At 33.0% G+C, this 23,943-nt stretch overlaps 2 protein-coding genes and 1 non-coding gene across 3 annotated transcripts; all 3 read right to left on the bottom strand.

Moving 5' to 3' along the window:
• Window positions 1-6,653: 6,653 nt before the first annotated feature.
• Window positions 6,654-8,183, bottom strand: LOC114344373 (signal recognition particle 9 kDa protein). Its single transcript, XM_028295210.2, has 2 exons — window positions 7,111-8,183; window positions 6,654-7,055 (listed from the first exon to the last, which is right to left on the bottom strand). The coding sequence occupies exons 1-2, from the start codon at window positions 7,249-7,251 to the stop codon at window positions 6,960-6,962; spliced, it is 237 nt and encodes a 78-aa protein (XP_028151011.1). The 5' UTR covers window positions 7,252-8,183; the 3' UTR covers window positions 6,654-6,959.
• Window positions 8,184-8,244: 61 nt separating this feature from the next.
• On the bottom strand, window positions 8,245-22,781 carry LOC114344361 (selenoprotein F). Its single transcript, XM_028295201.2, has 3 exons — window positions 22,467-22,781; window positions 22,283-22,398; window positions 8,245-8,595 (listed from the first exon to the last, which is right to left on the bottom strand). The coding sequence occupies exons 1-3, from the start codon at window positions 22,503-22,505 to the stop codon at window positions 8,265-8,267; spliced, it is 486 nt and encodes a 161-aa protein (XP_028151002.1). The 5' UTR covers window positions 22,506-22,781; the 3' UTR covers window positions 8,245-8,264.
• Window positions 11,687-11,758, bottom strand: Trnas-gga (transfer RNA serine (anticodon GGA)). The gene has a single exon. It is a non-coding gene; the product is annotated as a tRNA-Ser (tRNA).
• Window positions 22,782-23,943: the final 1,162 nt, after the last annotated feature.

The raw sequence follows: 23,943 nt of genomic DNA, 5'->3' as shown, positions 1-23,943 counted from the left end.
TATTTTTCGTTGTAGAAGGCCATTCTTCTGAGGACCTCCTCATTTGTGACTCGGTCAGTCTACGGGATCTTAAGTATTCTCTGAAATAGCCACATAAAATGGTTCTAATATTCTGCACATAGGTACCTCCGTTCAAGGTCCAGGATTCAACATACAAAAGGACAGCGAAGAAGTAGCATTGCAGCATTCTTTTTATATGTACGAAGATAGAGGTTATGGCTCTTGAACAAGGACTCCATCTGGTTGAAAGTGGTCTAGCTTTTCATATGCGCTCTCTTATCTCCTGGTTTTTGGTCCATTTTTCATAGTGCTGGCAATTCCTACCTTAGACAATTCTGTTGTAGACAGTCCAACCAGTAGAAACCAGATCGTTTCTAAAAGACTGTATAGACCTCTTAGGTCGAGTGAAAGGCATAGACTGAGCAGTCTGTAGAACTAAGTGACGACAGCATCTTTTTTTCGTTGTTCGCTGTATCTCTTGTCTTATGTCAAGTGTTTTTACACTTTTTGGTGAAAAGAGAGAGGGTGGGGAGTTTCAATATGGTAGAGAGGGACGGATCGAACAAGCGCAAGAGATCTTGTCAGCACGTGCAGCCAGTATACTTGGTCTATGGTAATATATACTTATATATTATAGGTTTGTTCCAACATGAACTTTTGGACGGTCCAGAAACCGTCACGAAACTACTTGTACCGTTTGTTGTGCGCATGTTCGTAATTGTATCGCCCAGTTATCGTCCCATGACGGTAATCATATATTTGTCATTTTTATTGGTGACAGCTTGTGTGCTTTTAGTCTACCAAAGGCTCAAAAACTTTAAAGAATTAAGTCTTAGTGCGCAAGTCAGTCCAACCAGCACATTATGCATTTGCCCGATTACTGAAATGATCATCACGAAACCGTCACCGAAAGATCACAATTCTTGTTGGAACAGTGGGAAGGACGATCCGATGACGATCATATTTTTGTTGGAACGGATTTTGTTTACTGCGTAGGAGCATTACCGTTTCGTGACGGTTCTCGGTCGTGTTGGAACAAACCTTATATAATATGGTGAAAGTGTGGTTAAGCTCCCACTCATATTGAACCTAATAGACGGAGAGGCAGCGCCGAAAAATCTCTCTGAATTTACTAAAGCTAGTTTTTTCACAGTTGATTACCGTGATTGTGTAGAGAAACATACTGCGGTCGGTCAAGCGAAACGTAGAACAGGTGGTACTGACAGCTTGTCAAAGTTGCTTACATGCAGAATGCTGAAAACCAGTACACACATTCTAAATTGAATATAAATAAAAGTTATTAAAGTTTGGCTTTATAATCATGAAGTTATGTGGATGACAAATTCATTAGCTGCCGCCCGGTTTTATTACCTAGCGAGAAAAAAAAGTTGCAAAGGTCAGATAATAAACAGTTTGCAAGTGCTGTTTTTGAGTGAGTAATTGCCACATATGTTTTTATTCGTTTTTAGTAAAATGTAGTCATTCCACAAATTAAATATGTGCTTCAATGGAAAACATGTTAGGTCTTTAACAGAATTAGCTCCAGGATTTTACCTCTCGGGCCTCCCGAAAGATTTAAGATCTATTTTTAGTGTTTGCAGATTATAAAATCGTGTATTTTTGACGGTGAATTTGGTGAACATAATTTTCAGAATTTTCATTAACTTTTTTGTACGATAGTGTACAGGGTTATTCACTATATTTTGACCCCCCTGTTAACTGCTTTATTTACAGAATTAGAAAAAAATGTAAAATACAAAAGTTATTCGATTTGTAAATTGCGATATTTTGACATATATATCGTACTAGTGACGTCATCCATCTGGGCGTGATGACGTAATCGACCATTTTTTTAAATGAGAATAGGGGTCGTGTGCTAGCTCATTTGAAAGGTTATTCAATTCACTATGCAGGAATTAAGATCATTATTCATCATTAATTATCATTATTATAAGAAAGGTTATTCACTATAAACATTAAGATCATTATTTATACAGGGTGTCCAAAATTTTTTTTTGAATTATTAACTAAACAATTTAATTTAAAAAAAATTTTGGACTCCCTGTATAAACAATCATGTTAATGTTTATATTACTGAATAGGGAATTGAATAACCTTTCAAATGAGCTAGCACACGACCCCTATTCTCATTTAAAAAAAGAGTCGATTACGTCATCACGCGTAGATGGATAACGTCACTAGTACGATATATATGTCAAAAAATCATAATTTAAAAATTGAATAAGTTTTGTATTTACATTTTTTTCTAATTCTGTAAATAAAGCAGTTTAGAGGGGGTCAAAATATAGTGAATAACCGTGTACATTACAGCTCACCGACTATAATAACGTTTATTTATATTCAATTTAGAATGTGTGTACTGATTTTCAGCCTTAGTAAATGGATTTAATTACCTCCGCAGGTAATTAAACTTTGACAAGCTGTCAGTACCACCTGTTCTACATTTCGCTTGACCGACCGCAGTATGTTTCTCTACACAATCACAGTAATCAACTGTGAAATAACCTACCTTTAGTAAATTCAGAGAAATTTTTCAGCGCTGTCTCTTGGACTATAAGCTAACTCAGTTGACAGCTGATTTTTAAGCTAAGATTTCTTAGTTAAATTCTTAAAATTTCATTATATTATCGAATGATACTATGTAATTATTTATTATATTTTGTTTAGACGCAAGTTCGTTGTATTTAACTGTAAATAGTGTATATAATATACATTAGAACATTTTTAAGGTTTGTAACATATACTGAGCTCCTCTGTTAGATTAATTCAGTTTCTACTGATGGTTTGAAATTTTTAAATGTACCGCAAAATATATTTTTACATCATAAATTGCTAATTGATGCAGCCAAAATTGCAGCGTATATACAGAGAAACTGATGACGGGTTCAGCATTAGAATTGATGTGCACGAAAATTTTTAGATGTGAAGGTTTCCTTACTGGCTCTAAGAAAACAAGAAAAAACACTATTTAATATATCCCCATCTAAGTACCCTTTCAGACTAAGACACTGGTGTCTGACACCGGTGTACGCCACCGGCAGCAAAGCATTGTTTTAAATGAACGATTACAGACGAGCCACTTTTGAGTGTCTGGCGATTTTAGTGGCTCACCAATGTTTTGCTGCAATTGAACACCGGTGTCTTAGTCTGAAAGGGTACTAAGTCCCCACATAAGTCCATCTATACTTCATTGTAGATTGTTCATATTACATAAGCTTTAACCCAATCCCAAAATTGGTTAGATACCATTAGACTGATATAAGATCTGATTGCAAATAAGCATTTTGTGATAAATATGAACTAAAAAAATGTCCCTAGGGAGGATATTTATTCTATTTTATATAGTTTCCTTTAGTTTAGGGTATAGATTTATATCAAAAATTAGTTTTAGTTCTCTTATGGAAATTATTCTTCTAAGCTGCCTATCTTCCTGTGATGTTGGCGACCACATTCACAAATAGATCAGTTGACTTATCCTAAGCACCTAACGTAAGAGCCTCTTTTCCCCTCAATCTTGTCTTTAGAATCAACTGTAGAAGTCAGTATGTATTTATTATTACACATAATGTGGCCGAAGTAAGCCAATTTTCTGTTCTTTAATCCAAGTTGTAGGTAATTATCATTTTCATTAGATGAAAGGTCTATACTGCTATAGAGTCCATAGAAAGAAAGATGGAAGAACATCATGTTAACAACCACTAATACAGTTTATTGACTGATATACAAAGTGGCCAATATGGCAATCTAACAATAATTAATCATCTAAACCTAATTCTCTAATAATCGTAATCATTCTTCTCCACCCTACACAACGCTATTGTAACCGTAAATCAAACTTGCTCCTCATTTACATACAGTATTTAATTATAAAACTTATATAATTTATTTGTATCCCAATCTTCTTCAGGCTTGTTAATATCATACTCACGAGAACATTGACACATGTAAAGCAGGTATGAGTTTGTTTTTTTCATAGCACAAAACCATCAGTAGAGAATAGTATTTCTTATTTTAAACCCTCAAAACAAGATGTAAAAAAGTCGTGTAGTAATTTGAATATCTTCCGACTATGATGAATTGTCAAAAATAAATTTGATATTATATAATAAAATGAGTAATTTAAATATTTTTTACCTTTGGGAATTTCACAAAATCAAACTGTATTATAGTCTCAATATTGCAAGTTGAAATAAGTTTAAATTTAAATACATATATATGTTACTCTTGTTTATGGTTTATTATAAGGAGTTAAATAGTATTCAAATGTAATTTTATTGCTGGTCCAATTGTTTGTCAAATCTTTTAATTCCTATAATAATATTCCCACGTTATTGAAAATTATTATTTTGGTAACTTTCCTATGTTTTGTTAGACAATTTTGTGTAATTTGTTGTACTTTTTTATTATACGTGTAATATATGTACGAATTTTTCAAAAAATATATTTGTCTAAATTCTTAATTTTGTTCTTATTGTCCTTGACCCATTAACTCCCAATCACTTAATCCAGGGACATCAATTTTCCTCAAGGCACATCACAAGAGCCAGGTATTTGTGGATTTGTTAAGAACCACAAGCCTTGTTTAGTTTATGTCAAACGTATGCGGTCTCTGTAGCTCAGTAAATTCTGATAACGGTGTAACCAGGACGATCCTAAGGGGAGGGTTACAACAAAATGGCTTGATTTGTCAATGACACATAATGGTGTTAAGCATATAGAGCTCAAAGTAGATGGGGGGGGGGGTAACAATACTACCAATACCCCCCTGGTTACGCCTATGAATTCTGAGATATGTATTCTGAAGAATTGGTAAACATTTGATATCTATTAATCTTAAAATATAATGCAAGTCCCATTTAGCATACTTATGCTTTGTTTTTAAACCAGGAGGAGTAAACTAAAAAGACAGATGCAGTAAATTTGCTGGAGGTTGGACCAATTACAAACGAGCATTATGGCACGATAAATTTGAATTACTCCTGGTTTAAAAACAGCATAGTATCAACGAAATGATATTAAAGGTAACAGTAAAAATAATTTCAAAATGGCCTTTGAGTGCAGAATTTGTTGCCATTGTTCAGGGCGGAAGAAGTTACCTTACATAGGTAACAGATACATCGTTTCACGCAGTACACTGCCGTCCTAAGCAAGAAGGCAGTATCTCAACAAATGTAAGTTTACTAGTATAAGGTACTTACTGCCCTTTAACTGAGGAATTCCTAACAACAAGTTGAGTTTCTGCAATTTTAATACCAAGTAGTTAATGCTTACTGCTTTCTAACTTGTTAGGTATATTAATAATTGTATATTGTATGCCCGCTATAACTTTTCACATGCGTTATGATTTATGATTCATTTTCAAACAAATTAAGTCAAAATATAAAGTGAAACGAACGTCGATGTGTATATACATTTTGTATACTGTATACTACACACATCAGTGTACGTTTCACTTTATGTTTTGACTTAATTTGTTTGAAAATGAATCATGACGAATGGGAAAAGTTATAGCGGACAAACAATAAGAACCCATATAAAAGAGCAGACTCAAAAATTTTAAAATTGGAGATACTGCCTTCTTGCTTAGGAGGGCAATTCGTCGGCTTAGTGACACACAAACCTAACTACATTTCAGGTAAGGGCGAACTTCATATGATAATATCATAGGAAGTTCGCCCTTACCCGAAATGTAGTTAGGTTTGTGTGTCCCTAAGCCGACAAATTGTAACAGTTGCACTGTAACAGTGCAACATGTCTTTGCTCGTTTCATAGAGAGAAGTTGACTCTAGATGTTCTAGAAAAGGACCCAGAGAATAACTATTCATTTGGATAACTGTTTTATACTATTTTCAGTACTAAGACATCATCATTCAACTCATATAGAGGTTAGAAACAGAAGTTCAACATGTCAAAAATGTAAATAGTAGTGAACAAATGGATACAAGGTTAAACGAGGCTAATCAGAAAGCTTGAAGACCTGAAATTTCCAGGGAACATGTAGACAGATTACATTTTGCTAGAGAGCATAGCAATTGGAATGCAAACAACTGGAGAAAAAATGTGATATTTACTGATATTACCAGATTTTGTCTACATTTCCCAGATAGTCACGGAAGAGTCTGGAGTTGGTTCAGTTATGATGTGTGCCGATATAATTATTGTATGTTATCCCTAGGAAATCTCTGATTGCTGATAAGTATGTAAATGAGATACTTCAAAATTATGTTGTCCCACAATATGTGTTAAAGAAAACTTCACATTGATGCATGTTCTCATTGTCAGAGAACACTTAAATGAAGTCGATATTATCTATATGGCATGACAAGCGCATGTTTGTGGCAGACTGGGAGAAGTAATAGGAGTAAATGTTCTTCTTACCTTGGGTCAGCTTAAAGTGGCTCTTTTAGAATGGGAAGCAACTTCATAGAATGAAATTTAACTTTAACAGCATGTCCAGAAGAGTGAATGCCATTATACAGGCTAGTGGAAGTACTAGGAGCAATTAATAAAATCAAGAAGTAATTTGTAAGGTTTCATTTTTCCCTTTTAAAACTTAAAAATTAGAAGAATGGGACATAAACTCTAGGTATACATGTGGCCGTTTAGGAAACCCAATAATATAATAGCTAATCTTAACAAGTTGAAAAATATTTATTATAAAAATCATGTGTTATACATGGGAACAATCTTAATATTAACACATTGTCACAATATATGAACTGTTTAAATTGAAATCACATAACTACACAAAGTGAAGGGCAAAGTAGAACACTTCGTTTTGAACATTTTTGATAACCAAAAATAAAATTTTAGTGATTCTTGTAAAAACCTAAAACAACCCAGAAAATAATAAATTTTTATGCGATTTCACAGACAGTGAATATATACATTTTGTATGAACCATTTAATTTAATTTTTTCCTAATCATAAGCTTTAGACTAATGTTCCTTGGATACCATATGCCTTAGCAAGTTATTTACAAACTTATCTACTTTTCTGACATCTTGAGCGATTTCCGTCTTGAACTGCAGGCACTAAAATATTTGTAAATTAAGTAAATGTAAAAAAGACCTTATTAACTCAACTTACAACTACATCATCAGTCATTTTAAGTATTAGATGGTTTTTTGAATGGGCATATTTCATTGTATATCTAACTTTTGATGGTGATTGGAGATATAATTTTTCGGCAGCCTTTTCGAACTCTTCCCATGATTTTAAGTAAGTCATTTTCCTTTTTGTAAATACTTTTTATTGATAAATTAAACACATGTCAGTTTAATAAAATAGTGATGTTGTTGGCTGTTGTCACTGTCAAAAAGTGACAGACTGACAGTGACAAATAAGTGACGTGACTAGTTCTTCTTTTTTAATTCATAATGAGTCACGTAAGAGTAGTCACTTCAGTTAGTTTTAGAAATTATTTTTGTTATATGTACTGTTTTTAAACCAGTAGGAGTAAACTCAAACGACAGATTCACACCCAATAATGTCACCAAATACATCTTTTTTGGTTGATCATATCAGCCTTCGACGGTAATCCATAAATATTATACTAATACGTCGCTAAAGAGTTCTAAAAATAACTGTTTTTGTATAAAAGCAGACTAAAAATCTAAAACTGCAAGAAACAACTCAGACAATACAAAAAATCGCCAATATAACTTAACCTATGAAATACGGTGTCAAAATTTCGTAGCAGTCAAGTAAAGCCATACGTTAGACCAATTACAAACAAGCATTACGGCGCGGTAAATTTGAATTAATCCTCCTAGTTTAAAAACGGAGTATGTTTATTTTAAAATATTGCATGAATTCAGATCAATTTCTCTCATTTTTTGAACATTCGCCATCTTAATTATTGTTCTTTATTTTGGGCTTCCTAGCCTTCATGTTATTAAACCTTCCTAAACAGTAAAGGCCAAAAATCCTCTATTGGGTGAGCCTGCAGCAAATTTAAAAGATTATAGTTTTTTGGAGCAAAAATATATCCTTTCAACACCATATTATGGTGTTGTCGAAGGCAGTTTTAGACATGTCTTGAGTAATAGCATAATACTTGTAGGTGTAACCAAAGCACAACTCTTATTACCATGATATTCGTGGACAAATTAAAGCAATTTGGAAAGGTAGTTATCAATATAGCTCTGACAACATTTTTAGAAGATACATTCTAAACAGGAAAACTAAATGAATAAAAATTAAATAGACGTACAACAAAAATACAGATTAAAAATTATATATTACACCATATTTGTTCTTAAATAATCATCATCATCTAATTTTATCAAATGTGTAGATAAAAATTCTTCTACGGAGTCTGTGTTCCATTTTTCAATAGCAACTGTTTCTTGCAGATGTCCATCCTTATCATACAGTTTTATGATGGGATCGAGTCCTCTGAGGTATTTAATTTGTAAGTTGGGGAATTTATCAGGTCTATCACTTTTGATAAAGGCTTGGATTTGTGGATATGCACCAAATTTGCAAGTACAAACTTCTAGAACCGCTTTATAATAAACTTTTTCTGATGAATTAACTTCATCTGGGTGACAGCATTCTTTACAATGATTTCTAAAAAAAATAAAAAAATATTAAATTAAAACTTCTGTATTAAAACTGTAGTAAGACATCAAGGTTTTTATTTCCTTATTATCCAAGTTCCTTATTTACAGCTACATAAGTTGCATTTTAGTAAAAAAATACAGAACTGTCCTCATCAGTTGCTGTACTGTTCAGGCATAGGTTGATCCAATATGCCAACATATTATCGTCTAAGTAGCAGATTATAACATTAGCAGAAGAACAACAAGGTTTTAGGTCGGGAAGGTCATGCACTGACGCTATATTTATAATGAGGCAAGTTCAAGAGAAATCGTTGGAATACAACAAACCGGCATATTTATGTTTCGTGGACCTTAAGAAAGCATTTGACAGGGTCACATTAAAGGACGTTATCCACTTGTTATACTCGAGAGAGGTATCTCTGGGAATAATTAAAACGATAGAAAACATCTACCAGAACAACACAATAAAAGTAAAAGTGAAAGATGAACTAACTGACCCAATTGAAGCCGGCAATGGGATAAGATAAAACAGGGGATTCCTTGAGTCCTTTATTGTTCAACCTGATCATGGACGAAATAATAAAAAAAGTAAGAACTAAAAAAGGATACCAAATGGGAGAAAAACAACTTAAAATAATCTGCTATGCGGACGATGCAATACTAATCTCTCAAAGTGAAGATGATTTACAACGTATGCTGCACCAATTCAACATAATCGCCAGAAAATTGAACATGTTAATTTCCTCAAAAAAGACAAAATGCATGGTTATAACAGCAGATCTAATAAGATGTAAATTGGAGCTGGAAGGTCAGATAATAGAACAAGTGATGGAGTTTAAATATCTAGGCATCACTATCTAGCTACGGAAGGCTCGAAACAGAAGTGGAAGATCAAGTGAATAGAGCAAAAAGAGCCGCAGGTTGCCTGAATGACACAATATGGAGAAATAAAAATATCGGAAAAGAAATGAAAGGCAGAATTTACAAAACAGTCATCAGACCAATAATGACATACGCGGCAGAAACACGACCTGACACAGAGAGGACAAAAAGATTGCTCGAAACAGCGGAGATGAAAACCCTTCGAAAAATTGATGGTAAGACTCTATGGGACAGAACTAGAAGTACAGATATAAGACGGAGATGCAAGGTGGATAACATTAATAGCTGGGTAAGAAACAGAAGAATAGAATGGAATGACCACATAAGCCGAATGACAACAAATAGGGTAGTCAGGACAGCGAGAGACGGTTCCCCAATAAGAAAACCACGAAAACGATGGAACGACAACTTACTAGAGGCACATTGAAAAAACAGACAGTCATGTCTATAAAAAAAGAAGAAGAAGAAGTAGCAGATCTATTTAAATTTTATACTGATACCAAATAATCTTTCTATTTTCTGGTGGTAGAGAACCACACTGATAAACTAGTACAATTGAGCCGCTCAGAGGAAAAGTGGTATACCTCACAAACATTTGTTGGTGAAATGGTATTCTTATAATTATAAAAGAACAATGAAATAAATCATTGCAATTCAGCATCCCATATAAATTTCAACAAATTCTTGTCAAGAATCTCTCACAACTGGCTCATTAAGTATTACTGAGATTGTTTTGTTCATTAACATGCAAAATCTTTCATTTATCAAAAGTTAAGTTATATGCAGTTATACCACTTTTCCTCTGAGCGGCTCAATTATTCAATGACGTTTACTATACAGGGAAAATTCCAAAAGAATGGCTAATATCAGTACATCCCAGTACCCAAAAAAACCCAACTCAATTGTGAATATGAAAAATAGAGAACAATCAGCTTGATGAACCATGTTTTAAGTCTTCTTGTGAGTGATACATGAATGGGTCTACAAAAAAAACTAGGTAAAGTCGATTCGCTTTTCTGAGACACACAACTGTCTAGTGACGTTACTAATTACTTTTTTGAGAAGTTCAGTTGCTAGACGTGACGGAAATTACTACACAACCAAACATACCTGCTCTTAGCCAATATTATTAATAGTAAACAGACATAAATAACATAAACCTTACGCCAATCAATAATTATTTATTTACACCATTATAATGTATTAATAACAAATGAGAAAATTATTTATTGTACAAAATAAAAATATTTTGTAGAAATAAACTCCACAAAATTTTATGAGATTAGTATACACTCCTACTATTTCTAATAATTCTTGTTTTTTTAATGAAAGATTAAGTTGATTTGAGCAGTTAATAGTGTCAGATAGGAATTTTTGTGTTGTATGTTTCCTATTCCGAATGTGTCAAAGTGAATCTCGGCAGAGCGAATTCAGTATAATAGAATAACAGAAAACTAACTGGGATTTAGAAAAGGCTTTGGCATTAGAGAGGCAATAGTTACTATACAAACACTCATAGAATGGTGTCAAAATGTCAACTGTGATATTTTTTTTTTGCTTGGACCATAGTCAATTATCCAGTCTCAATCAACAGTAAATCCATTAAATAATTTGTCAATTAGTTAAACATGGTTAACGCAATTGTATTTATAACTGTGATGTAGTTATTCTGTTTGACTTTGCGAAAGCCCTCGACAAAATATAAGACAGAAGGCTCTCAAACATACTACAGAACACAGAAATAGATGATCAGGATGTCAGGATCATTACAAATTTATACTGAAAGTCATAATGCGAGTAGACAAACAAAAATTTAAAGAGATACCTATAAGAAGATGAGTATGATGACATGGACATGTACTACCCCTCTACTTTTTATATGTTCTCCGAAGAGATGTTTAAAGAGGCACTAGAAGACATAAATGAAGGCATATCAATTTACAGAACACAAGTGAATAATCTCAGATACGCAGATGATACAATACTCCTTGCACAACAACACAGTATTACAAGAGGTATGGAATGGTTCTAAACACAAAAAAAGAATGTGTGTGTACTTTGTATGCACGTAAGAAGTTACACTTCTATTATATGATATCAACGAAATAAATATACTTTCAACAGGTTATTTGTATTTTATTTAAAGATTAAACTAATTTTTACTTACTACTTTCCAAAAATGTTTATTAAAACAACACCAAAAATAAAAAATAAATAGAAAACACACGGATTCGAACCATGGACTTCTCGATCTCCAGTCGAACGCTCTACCACTGAGCTATACTTCCTTTGCTTTTACGGATTACAAGATTGCCAGACATAGTGTCAAATAGATCAAGTGAAGTATACAAATACTTTAAATATTACTTACTATCTTATTCCCGAGGTAGACAAATCTAAAGACACAAAAATTATAATAAATATATTTACTAAAAACACTAATATATTTTTTTCACACCCTTTTTGGACTGATACATCATCATCATTCTCTTTGCCTTATCCCTATGCGGGGTCGGCTTCACTAATTGCATTTCTCCACACAATTCTATCTTGGGTCATATCAATGTTAATCCCCTTTACCAACATGTCCTGCCTTATCGTCTCCCCCAGGTCTTCTTTGGTCTTCCTCTCCTACTCCTTCCAGGAATCTGCACTTCAGCTATTCTTCATATTGGGTGATTAACGTCTCGACGTTGAACATGACCAAACCATCTTAACCTATGCTCTCTCATTTTGGCATCATTTGGTGCCACACCTAAACTTCCCCTAATATACTCATTTCTAATTTTATCCTTCTTTGTCACTCCAATCATCCATCTGAGCATTCTCATTTCCGCCACATGCATTCGTTGTTCCTCTTTCTTTTTCACTGCCCAACATTCAGTTCCGTACATCATAGCCGGTCTTATGGCTGTTTTATAGAAATTTCCCTTCATTGGAATTTTTCTGTCACACAACACACCACTCACTTCTTTCCACTTCATCCATCCAGCCCTAATTCTACTGCATGGATCTCCATCTATCTCTCCATTACTCTGTAATACCGATCCTAGGTATTTAAAACTATTGCTTTAATCATTCACCATCCAAAGATACCATTTTATTTGTAGTAACTCCATCTTTAAATTAACATTCCAAATACTCTGTTTTTGTCCTACTAAGTTTTAAACTTTTTTCCTCCAGAGCTTGTCTCCACTGTTTAAGTTTTTGTTCTAAGTCTCTTTCACTATTTCCTACTAACACTACATCATCAGCATACATTAGGCACCATGGAATGCTACCCTGTAGTTTCGCTGTTTGGTCCAAAACTAATGAGAATAAAAAATAAGGACTAAGCACCGAGTCTTGGTGCAATTCTACTTTCACTTGAAATTTATCAGAATCTCCCACATCTGTCCTAACACTAGTCGTTCCTACATACTCCCTCATACATATCTCTCACAATCTTTACATATTCGCCAGGGACTCCTTTCTTATTGAGTGCCCACCACAGAATCTCTCGAGGAACTCTATCATATGCTTTCTCAAGATCAATGAATACCATATGAGCGTTGGTCTCTTTATTCCTGTATTTTTCCATCAGTTGCCTTACACTGAAAATTGCATCTGTTGTTGATCTGCCCTGCATAAAGCCAAATTGATTATTGGATATTTCGGTTTCTTCACACATCCGTCTATCAATTACTCTCTCCCATATTTTCACGGTGTGGCTAAGTACAGTACGACAGGGATCTCGTGAAATAAAGTTGTCACCGCGCATAAAACTGGGTGGAAAGTGGGGGTTTAGCCATTTTGACAGTGTTGCATTATTTCTTTTCATTTTAGTTGTACTCGTTTTATGCAAAAGTTCTTTTCAGAACTCTGATAAAATTAAAAACTGTAAAGATAACTAGATAAATTGTAATATATTATATATAGGTCCGGATCCCGCGTACCAAAAAAAAGTTGATTAATAGCAAGCTGAAAATCTGTTAATAGATTAAGGGTGTCTAGTCGGACAAACTTTGATATATGAGAACACTGGAACAGGGGAAGTTTTAATTGTGGAACAGGTTAAAAATTTGGAACGGTCAGACCACGAAAACGGCACATGTATTTTGTCCGACACAACAGACTTAAACTCTCCGAACAGAGATTAAACTCTCATGCAAAAATCAGACTGCTATTTATCACCAAATGGGCGTTTTAATGAGTGGAACATGTAGAATATGTCAAATGACAGGAATTATGACAGGTGATAAATAGCAGTCTGATTTTTGCATGAGAGTTTAATCTCTGTTCGGAGAGTTTAAGTCTATTCTGTCGGACAAAATAAATCTGCCGTTTTCGTGGTCTGACCGTTCCAAATTTTTAACCTGTTCCACAATTAAAACTGCCCTTGTTCCAGTGTTCTCATATATCAAAGCTTATCCGACTAGACACCCTTAAGCTATTAACAAATTTTCAGCTTGCTATTAATCAACTTTTTTTTCATACGCGGGATCCAGACCTAATACATATATTAATAAAAATCAAATGTATTTCTTTTTTGCATATAATTTTTTTTTCATTGTGAGATACAATTATTGTAGCGTTTTCTCTTCTCTTCTATTGATTTCTTCTTCTAAAGATCCTTAACTATTTTGATTGAGAAATTGGCCACAGTTAAATTGAAAAAATAATTTTATTAGAAAATAATTTTGTCGAATGTGTAACCGTGAATATAATGAATGAATGATTATTACCTTATTTAAATATTAAATATTGTATTGCATTTTCTACTTAGATGGCATTAAATGGGGGTGAACAGAAATGTTGTATTTTCTCCTAACTTTAAAAAATTCTGTGGAAAAATTGAAAAGCTGATTTTGTTTCATAGTCTTTTTCATAGTCATAGTCTTAATCTTTTTGTTTCATAGTTTTTATTTACAGCTTTTACAAAAAAAGAGATGTTCGGATAATGAAAAAAAAGCAAAATCTTAGGGATGCCTCCGAGATAATACGAAAGGATTATGAAACAAAAATAGCCCTACAATTTTTCACAGAATTTTTTAAAGTTTAAAGAAAATACAACGCTTCCATTCATCCCCGTATAATGTTATCTGAGCAAAAATTTTTTGTTGCCGGTATAATAATAAATGATGTCAATACATGTACCTACAAACTGATACAAGAATATTGAAAATCGGAGTAACAATAAATGTAACAGAGCTGATATATCCAACTATAGACCAGTATGCAGTCTTAATTCCATTCCAAAATTATTCGAGAAAATAGTAGCAGCTTATTTAAGATCAAAATTAAGTTTGTCAGTAATAGAAGAGCAGTTTGGGTTTCTTAGCAAAAAATCTGCAGAATTAAATTTAATTACTTTTACTAACTATCTGTCGGATGTCTTGGATGGGGGTGGGGAGGTTCACGCGATCTACACAGACTTTTCCAAGGCATTCGACAGGGTAAACCACAAAATCTTGCTCAACAAACTAGAAACTGTTGGTATTCAGGGAACATTATTGGAATGGCTTTTTTTTTTTTTTTTTTTATTCCATTTATTAAAATACGTAATAACAATATACAAAAAAAAAATACATTAAAAAACCAAGAGCCGTAGCTATGCTGGTTTTGTGGTAACATAATAAACATAAATATAATGGTAACAGATTACATAACATAAAACTTTTTAGACTACTTTACACTGAAGGTTAAGTTTTCCTATATAGATTCATTAAAGAAATTGTATTAAAGTAAATGATTAAATTATTATTTATTATTAAATTGTTATAGAATTATATTCAATTAAAGCTATCTGTTGTAGTAGTTAGTAAGAAGTAACTCTTTTAATTCAGTTTTAAATCTTTCTAGCCTGCAGTCTTTGATCTTTGTGGGTAACTTATTATACAGAATCAGACCACTTGAGTATATACTTCTTTGTGCACCAGTAGTTCGCATTCTTACGGTTTGAAAACTACCTCCCTGTCTGGTATTATGGTCATGCACATCTTCTATACGTCTTAGAGTAATATTTGTACGTGTTTGAGAAAGCTTAATTTGATGAATGAATATACAAACTTGTAAAATGTATAGCGACTCAATGTTTAGAATTCCTCTCTGATAGTACAGGTCGTCAGTTGGATGAAGTCTTGACAGTTGAAATATATATTTCACAGCCTTGTTCTGTAACACCATGAGAGGATGTAGCTGTTTTTGATTTGTATTACCCCAAACAATAGTTAGATATGACAAATGTGAATTTATTAAAGAGTGATAGATCATTTTACGCTGTGGGATACTTATAAATTTAGCAATTCTTCCAAGCATACCCACTGCTGGAGCTATTTTTTGACACGTGTTCAATATATGCTGTTCCCATGTTAGTCGATTATCTATGTGTAAGCCAAGGTATTTGGTAACATTTTTTTTAACGAATTTGAATTTTCCAAAATTTAACTGTAGCTCTCTGTGTTCTTCAATATTTGAAATTATTGTGTAACTACATTTATTCATATTGAGTGAGAGCTTGTGGTATCTGAGCCAGTCATCTATATCTGTCAGATCTTTTTCTACAACATATTCTAGCTTTTTGGGATCTTTGTCAGCATACAAGAGTCCCGTATCATCAGCATATAAAAATAGCGTTGATTTTAAAGGCAGATTGGAGATGGAGTTTATATAAATAAGGAACAATGTTGGTCCCAATATAGACCCTTGAGGAACTCCACATGTGATGTCTTCTGCTGTACTAAGTACATTATTACAGAGCACTTTTTGTATTCTGCCAGTCAAATAATCCCTGAGCCATACTAAGGACATACCAGTTATACCATATTGTTCAAGCACTGAGATAAGTAACTCATGGTTAACTGTATCAAAAGCTTTTTGTAAATCTAGTGATACAAATACACAGCTTAATCCTTTGTCTAAGTTACTATATATATCTGTAATCAAATCGGTAGCTGCTGACACTGTGCTGGAATTATGTCTGAAACCATATTGTCGATTAAACCAGGCACCAGTTGTATTCAAGAAGTTTACGATTTGAAGATTTACACATGATTCTAATATCTTTGACATAGCTGTTAAGAGAGATATTGGCCGATAACTTCCTGGCTGTTTTGAGTCTCCTCCCTTATAAAGTGGTATCACTATTGCCATTTTCATAGAGCTCGGGATTGTTCCAGTGACAAGAGAAAGGTTAACTAATTTAGTTATAATCGGTAGAAGCTCCTCTTCAAACTCCCTGATAATATCAACACCAAAGCCATCCCAGCCAGGAGATTTGCCTTTTTTTAGTTTTCTTACAACCTCTTGAACATTAATTTCTAAGACTTGTTGCCATTCAAATATATATTCTTTTGGTGATACATTTATTGGAGTGCTTGTTGAAGGTGTTATGTTTTTTGACAGAGATTTTCCTACTTGTGAAAAATATTTGTTTAATTGGTTTGATAGCTCCTCAGATTTATTATATATCGAGTTCTGATAGTGTAGTTCATGTATTGTTATTGTTTTTTTTTGTATTTTCGGCATTATGAATAAGGTGATTGATAGTTGCCCATAATTTTTTACTATTGCCTTGTGCATCGGATAATTTATTCGTGAAATAGTCTTTTTTTGCTTTGCCTACTGCTTTCAGTAGTTCATTTTGCACGGACTTATAAACATCTTGTAAGAACTTACTATTAGGGAATTGTCTATGCCTTCTATAATGAAAATCTCTTTTTAAAACAAGGTTATGTAATGTGACATTAAACCATGGTGCACTTTTTTGTCGAAATCGATTTTTAATTGTTTTTGTATTAAGATTATTTAAATAAACACGTAATATTTCATCACATAAAGAATCAGGTTCATTCCAAATCTGATTTTGCAAGCTGTATATTTCATTTTTGAATTTCAGTTTGTTTAAAGTTGTTACTGTATAATACTTGTCAGTGGTTATAAATGATGTGTTTTTTACCTTTAATAGCTGCAGTTGATGATCACCGAAACCTTCATCTACTATATATAACGTTGCATCAAAGTTTAAAGTGTTTGTCATCACATAATCAATACATGTAGCCGAATGATTGGTGATTCTGGTAGGGTTAGTTTTATTTAATATACTAAAACCGTTGGACACAATTGTTTGACAAACTAATTTTTGTGGGATACTCTCTTGAATAAGGTCTATGTTAAAGTCACCTAGTATCCAAACTGGAATTTTTTTATTCACAAATATGTTTAGTGCTGTATCCAGTGCATCAAAAAGTTCATTGCAGTAGAAATCTTGAGGTCGATATACTCCACCCACTATAATACTTCTATCGATCTGTAAAAATAACATTGAACACTTTTTATTATATCTGTAGACTTCTGAGTACTCGTAACAGCTTTTAACAAATAACCCTACACCACCACCTTCTTTATCCCTACAAACAAAAACTGAACTATAACCATTCACATTAAAATATGTTTCTTCACCCACTCTCAGCCAATGTTCGGCCACTACAATTAAATCTGGCATATTTAACTTAACAACTAACGTTTCAAAGTTCAATATCTTATTTCTCAAAGACTGAGCATTCAGGTAGAGTATGTTAAACTCAGTACTATTATCACACTGTACTTTATCCAGTTTAAATTTTATTTGCAATTTACAATCATTATCCATTTTACTAACGTATTTTCCATTTTACTATAATGTTCACACAAATAATATTAAAGAGTTTTGATAATATCCTCATTGTGAATGTAAATTGGCTCAGAATCATCAGATTTTTTTACATATACCCTACCATTTTTTGTCCAACAGTATTTGTATTTCCTTTCCTTTTTTAATTTGTATGCAATGTTAAACAAGTTTCTGTTTGTAAAGGTGAGCTGCTCGTTTATATAGATCTTTGAGGTATTCTCTTTGTTTTTGTTGCAACTCAGCATATTAGATTCCATTTTACGATTTTTTCGTGCTTTGATAAACTTAGTTTTTATATCACGTGATCTCATCTTTGCAACAATTATTGCTCCATTTTTGGTTTCTTGTTTGAAGCAGTCTGACACATCTTGACTATTAAAATTACATGATAAAAGATCATTAGCAATTTCCATTAGAACTTCTTTGGGATCTTCATTTTTGATTTGAGTTCCGTGAATCTCTAGGTTACAGGAAAATTCTTTGATTTCTAGGTCACAGATTCTTTTTTCCAGCTGGCTAACTTTGGTTTTTAATTGGATATTTTCTCTTTTCATATCTCGCAATTCCCGTAATGCATTTTGATTTTCCACTGTAAGAGTATCAAATTTGCTGCTCAGGAATTCCATAGATTCTTCCATTTTCTGAAATAACTTTTGAAACTCTGAGATTTCCTTTGATTTGTTTGAAGAAAAATCGACTTCATCCGACTTAACCTCACTTTTTGCACATTGACCACATTTGATTGTATTTCCTTTCATTGCTCCAGATTTTTCTGCACAACTCTCGTGAAAATAATTTCCCTTACAAATACTGCACATTACAGCATGAACTACCTTTTTTTTGCAGAAAAAACAAAATTTTTCTGTAGAGCTCATTTTTGTAATGTTTACTTGTACTTAACCTTAACCTTGAATCCATGGCTAGCCAGTTATCTAACTGAAAGATGTCAAACTGTAAAGGTAAATAATTACATGTCTAAAAATATTCCCAACCCCTCTGGAGTACCGCAAGGGTCCCACCTGGGACCCTTATTATTTGTCAACGATATTTCAGACTGTTTTAGATTTGCTGAATTCTTGTGTTTTGCAGATGACCTGAAATGCTACCTCAAAATATCCTCCAAAGAGGACTGTCTTAAACTTCAATCAGATCTGGCCAGATTGGATGAGTGGTGTGAGATCAATGCCATGGATCTAAACATCACTGAGTGCAACTCCATAACTTTTACTAAGAAACTTAATAAAATTAATTTTGAATATACAGTAGAACCCCGCAAATCCGTACTAATTGGGGGGACAGCCTGTTCGGATTCCGAAAAGTTCGGATTATCCGAAAGTTAGTCTAAGAAGCTAACGAAGATGATTTTTAAAAGATTTGGACTGCCACCGATCCCTTTATGAAAGTCTATCCGCACGTTTATGCCTCCAATATTCTAAAGCTGAAAAATATTTAGATCACTGAAATATTAAATCGCTAACGCCAGTAGTTTTGTTTCGTCTTGGGACATGGGAATTCGGCCATGTAAATGATTCATTTAATTTGTAATCTGGATATTGATTACACTATGTTTCTCATGTTTCTTATCTTTTTCAATGTTTTCGTTCATAGTATACCATGGAAAATGTGTATTATGCACATTCCTTTATTGATTGTGTTTAGTCTAACTCGACGCTTTTATTCACCCATTACTGTTCCAGTGTTTAATACTGTAGCTAGCATCTTACGTAATTATTTTCTCACATAATAAACATGTTTTTAAATTTTTATTTTGAATTTTTAAAATTTTTTTTCACTTTCCGTTGGTTCGGATTTGCCGGGTTCTACTGTAGTATTAAAGGAAAACCATTCTCCCAAGTCTCATTAATTAGGGACCTTGGGGTCACAATGGACTCCACACTCTCTTTTGTCAATCACATTGACATCATAGTTTCTAGAGCACTTAGAATGCTTGGATTCATTAAGCGAAGCACACATGACTTTAGGAGTATTAATGCTATTAGAGTGCTGTACTGTAGTCTCGTCAGGCCTTTATTGGAATATTGTTCTTCAGTCTGGAACCCCCATTATACTTCACACATTCACAGAATTGAGCAGGTGCAGAGAAAATTCCTTAGGTACCTAGCATATAAATCCAATATACCTCGTTTAAATGAATTTTCATATGATTTTGCATTATTACAAGATACATTTTCCCTGCCTACTTTGAAAGTGAGGAGGGATCAGGCAGATCTCAAAATATTTTTTAAACTCATTAATAGCATGATTGACTGTCCTTCATTGATGTCCACAATGTTGTTTTCAGTTCCATTAAAAACACCAGATCAGTTAACGTATTTTATCAGCCATTTAGGAGAACCAATGTTGGCCTAAATTCTTATACACCTAGAGTGTCACGAATGGCTAACTGTTATGCTGATAGTTTAGATTTTTTTAATGAAAGCTATAGTAAATTTGTGAGCCTGTTAAAGCAAATTGTGATATAAATTTTTCTATGTGATATATTGTGATGTATTGTATTTGTACCTGTCAGTTTTATATTATATCAATGTTGTATTGTTTTATTATTTTAACTTTAACTTTATTTTTCTAAGCACTTTGACTGTTTTTAGATTGTTTTTATATTAAGATTTTATTATTTGACTAATTCTATTGAGGTTTTTAAACTGTAAATTATTGTACTAAAAGTGGGCAAGGCCCGTTAATAAATAAATATAATTTGTCAAACCTAATCAAAAATTTTGAGTGCCGGAATTTTTTGCCGGGGAGTGTATCTTTAAAACATGTCACGTTATGTAGAGCTTTTTCACACTGTATATCATACCTAACCAAAAATTTTTCCCTTATTCTTTTAATCATTAAATTATTTCAAAATCTCTTTTCTTTAGCAATTTACTATGTATTTATATTTTCCTATCATAAATATTGACAATATCATTAAAATCATCCAGTTTAAAATGTAGGCATAATATATGTCTGAATTTTCAATATGAGTGAGTCAGATAAAGCAACCAAAACAAAATTTGTTTAGTTTATTGTTTTGTATTTTGATAACAATTTCCGAAGTGAAAGTCGAAAAGTCAAATAAATTTAATTTCAAACTTAAATTGTGGCTTATTCCCAAATAAAATAGTAAATTTCATAAGATACCACAAGTAAATAGCTTCGGAACAATATCATTTCTTTAGATAGTATTGTACTAAAAATACCTAATATTACTGTGATCATCTACATATTGACAACATTGTAAAAATTTTAATGATTCTCCAGCATGAACTCAAGCATAAATCTTCCAATATACTCCATCTTTCTCTGCCCTAAAGTTTTCTCAGTCTGCGTAGTACAAGCTCCGCCCATTCACGAGATCCCTGTTGGACAGTAGTTTTATAGCCCTGTAGTTTGTACATTGTTGTGTCTCCCTTGTTTTTGTAGACAGGTGCTAATATACTGCTTCTCCATTCATCTGGCATTTGTCCTTTTTGGACTGATACATACATAACTTAAAAGATTTAGCAACAAAGTCCTTACTATCTGTGTGCGCATGTGCGCAGAATAATAAAAATTCACTCCCAACCGCGCCTAAAGAAGTATAACTTCAAAAATTATGACTGTCAGTAAAATCAAGATCGAAGATGAAACAATCTAGGTTAAAGAAAAACCTTTAGAGAAAATACTGATACAATTAGGTACTTGGGATGTGAGCTAAACGAAGAAGAGGAATAACACATTGAGATGGCCATAAGCACTTTCAATAAGATAAATACAGTATTATGCAATGAAAAATTGGGAATAGAACTAAAGTATTAAGATTCTACTTCTTCTGATATGAAGTTGAAACCTGGACAATTACGAACGCAATTGAGAAAAGATGTGCCAGTTTCGAGATGTGGGTGTTATCAAAGAGTGTGTAAAATACCATGGACACAACACGTAACAAACACGGAAACATTAAGAAAGAAGAAAATAACACCTCCTTGTACCAAAACCTCTTGTAATAGCACCCAAACTGCGATTTGCCAATATTTTCTTCACATGCAGTGTATGAACTTAATGGTTTTCAGCAACCACTTTTGGTTCATTAAACTAATTGTTGAAACTTATTTGGTATTTGATTGTGTAGACCTGTAGACAATATAAAAAATATACCTAATAAATTAATACTCACACAAGTTCATCTAATTGAAATTTGACTAATTGATCACATGATGAACACAGTAAGTTTGCTTTGTGAAATCCAAGAGCCCAACAATCTTCTGTAGAAAACTCCGACAATACAAGTGACTAAAAAACGAAAAAAATGTTATTTGTATACTAAAAGGTAAATTCTCCTAAAGTTTCTCAATACTCACCGGAAGTACCACAAACAGTCCTATGGCAACTAAACGCATTTTAATAATACTTAATTGTGAGTATTAAAGTTAAAAAGTACGTATATTTTACACAACCATGTCGTAGATCCAGAAAATAATCTCAAATCTCAAAAAAATTAACAAAACATTCTTAAGTTAACCAATCATTTCACTTGACGTGTTTCTTAGTTTCTTCTTCTACATTTACTATTACAAGAATCTACAGGTCGAGCAAGTCTTGTAAATTTCACGATTGCGAGCCACGTTTCACGCAACCGTGTTTGCGTACTTGTGTTTCGAGTTGCGTGGTCGTGCGGAGCTATCGTACTTGAGACGCTGTGTCACAAGAATCTACAGGTCGAGCAAGTCTTGTAAATTTCACGATTGCGAGCCACGTTTCACGCAACCGTGTTTGCGTACTTGTGTTTCGAGTTGCGTGGTCGTGCGGAGTTATATTTACCAATTCGCGCAATCGTACTTGAGACGCTGTGTCGGGTGAGGTGTTTAAAAATTTGTGTAACTTGATTGCTTGATTCTGTGGTGTGAAGGTGGTTAAACTTTTGTTTTATTTTTTTTTGTTTTGTTTGTTTTTGTTGTTGCGAATATATCGCAGAAAGTTTTTAGATGAAGTAATTGTATGATGAAGATAACACAGAAAATACAAGAAGGCAGCATACTTTGCAAAACAATTGTTACAATTTGAAATCAACAATTTGTTAAGTTGTTGTCTTGCAGGTAAAAAAAGTGAGTTTTTAAAAAAATTATATCTTGGAAACTAAAAATTATTTTTTATTTATAATTGAAACATGTAAAAGTATAGTACTCTCAAAAAAATTTCAGCCAAAAATATTCATTTTTGTATGTAGAGTTGACTGCAATTTTTCCACAACAGCCCTTTTTTGCAGTGAGCAGCATAACAAGTCCAGTCTCATCTGAAATCAAAGTTTCTTGTAGTTTATACCTCTGGCTAGTGAATGAACAAAGGATTTTTTATTAGATGAGGTCATTTTTGTTTTATAAAAAAAAACTACTTTAAAAATGAGAAAAATTGGGGTCAAAAATGTGTTTAAACTTATGTAAAATCTTCAAATTTAATTTTTTTTAATTCCTTCGTTCATATTCTAGCCAGAGGTATAAACTACAAGAAACTTTTTGATTTCAGATGAGACTAGTTATGCTGCCAACGCAAAAAAAACTTAAACTCTACAAAAATGAATATTTTTGGCTGAAACTTTTTTTGAGACTACCTTAAGTACTATACTTTTACATGTTCCAATTATAAATAAAAATAAATTTTAGTTTTCGAGATATAATTTTTTTAAAAAGTCACTTTTTTTACCCACAAGACCTATGTAACCCCTTAAAAAATGTTTGGAAGAATATGTTTGATGGCCAAGATGCATACATATATTTAGAAGGAAAGTTCCTGATTTCTGTAGTATAATACATAATACCGAAGAGGAAGTAGCCCTAAGCG

Source organism: Diabrotica virgifera, chromosome 7 (assembly GCF_917563875.1).
Source record: "Diabrotica virgifera virgifera chromosome 7, PGI_DIABVI_V3a".
NCBI classification, from domain to species: domain Eukaryota; kingdom Metazoa; phylum Arthropoda; class Insecta; order Coleoptera; family Chrysomelidae; genus Diabrotica; species Diabrotica virgifera.
The sequence above is the reverse complement of the archived record's forward strand: the minus strand, read 5'-3'. Positions and strand labels throughout refer to the sequence as shown.

Excerpts from the sequence above, each read along its gene's own strand:
- LOC114344373 (XM_028295210.2), bottom strand. The coding sequence starts at position 7,251 with ATGACTTACTTAAAATCATGGGAAGAGTTCGAAAAGGCTGCCGAAAAA. Across the intron at positions 7,056-7,110 it reads AAATGACTGATGATGTAGTT|TGCCTGCAGTTCAAGACGGA; the intron begins GTAAGTTGAGTT and ends CAAATATTTTAG.
- LOC114344361 (XM_028295201.2), bottom strand. The coding sequence starts at position 22,505 with ATGCGTTTAGTTGCCATAGGACTGTTTGTGGTACTTCCG. Across the intron at positions 22,399-22,466 it reads GACTGTTTGTGGTACTTCCG|TCACTTGTATTGTCGGAGTT; the intron begins GTGAGTATTGAG and ends TTCGTTTTTTAG. Across the intron at positions 8,596-22,282 it reads TTTCAATTAGATGAACTTGT|AAATCATTGTAAAGAATGCT; the intron begins GTGAGTATTAAT and ends TATTTTTTTTAG.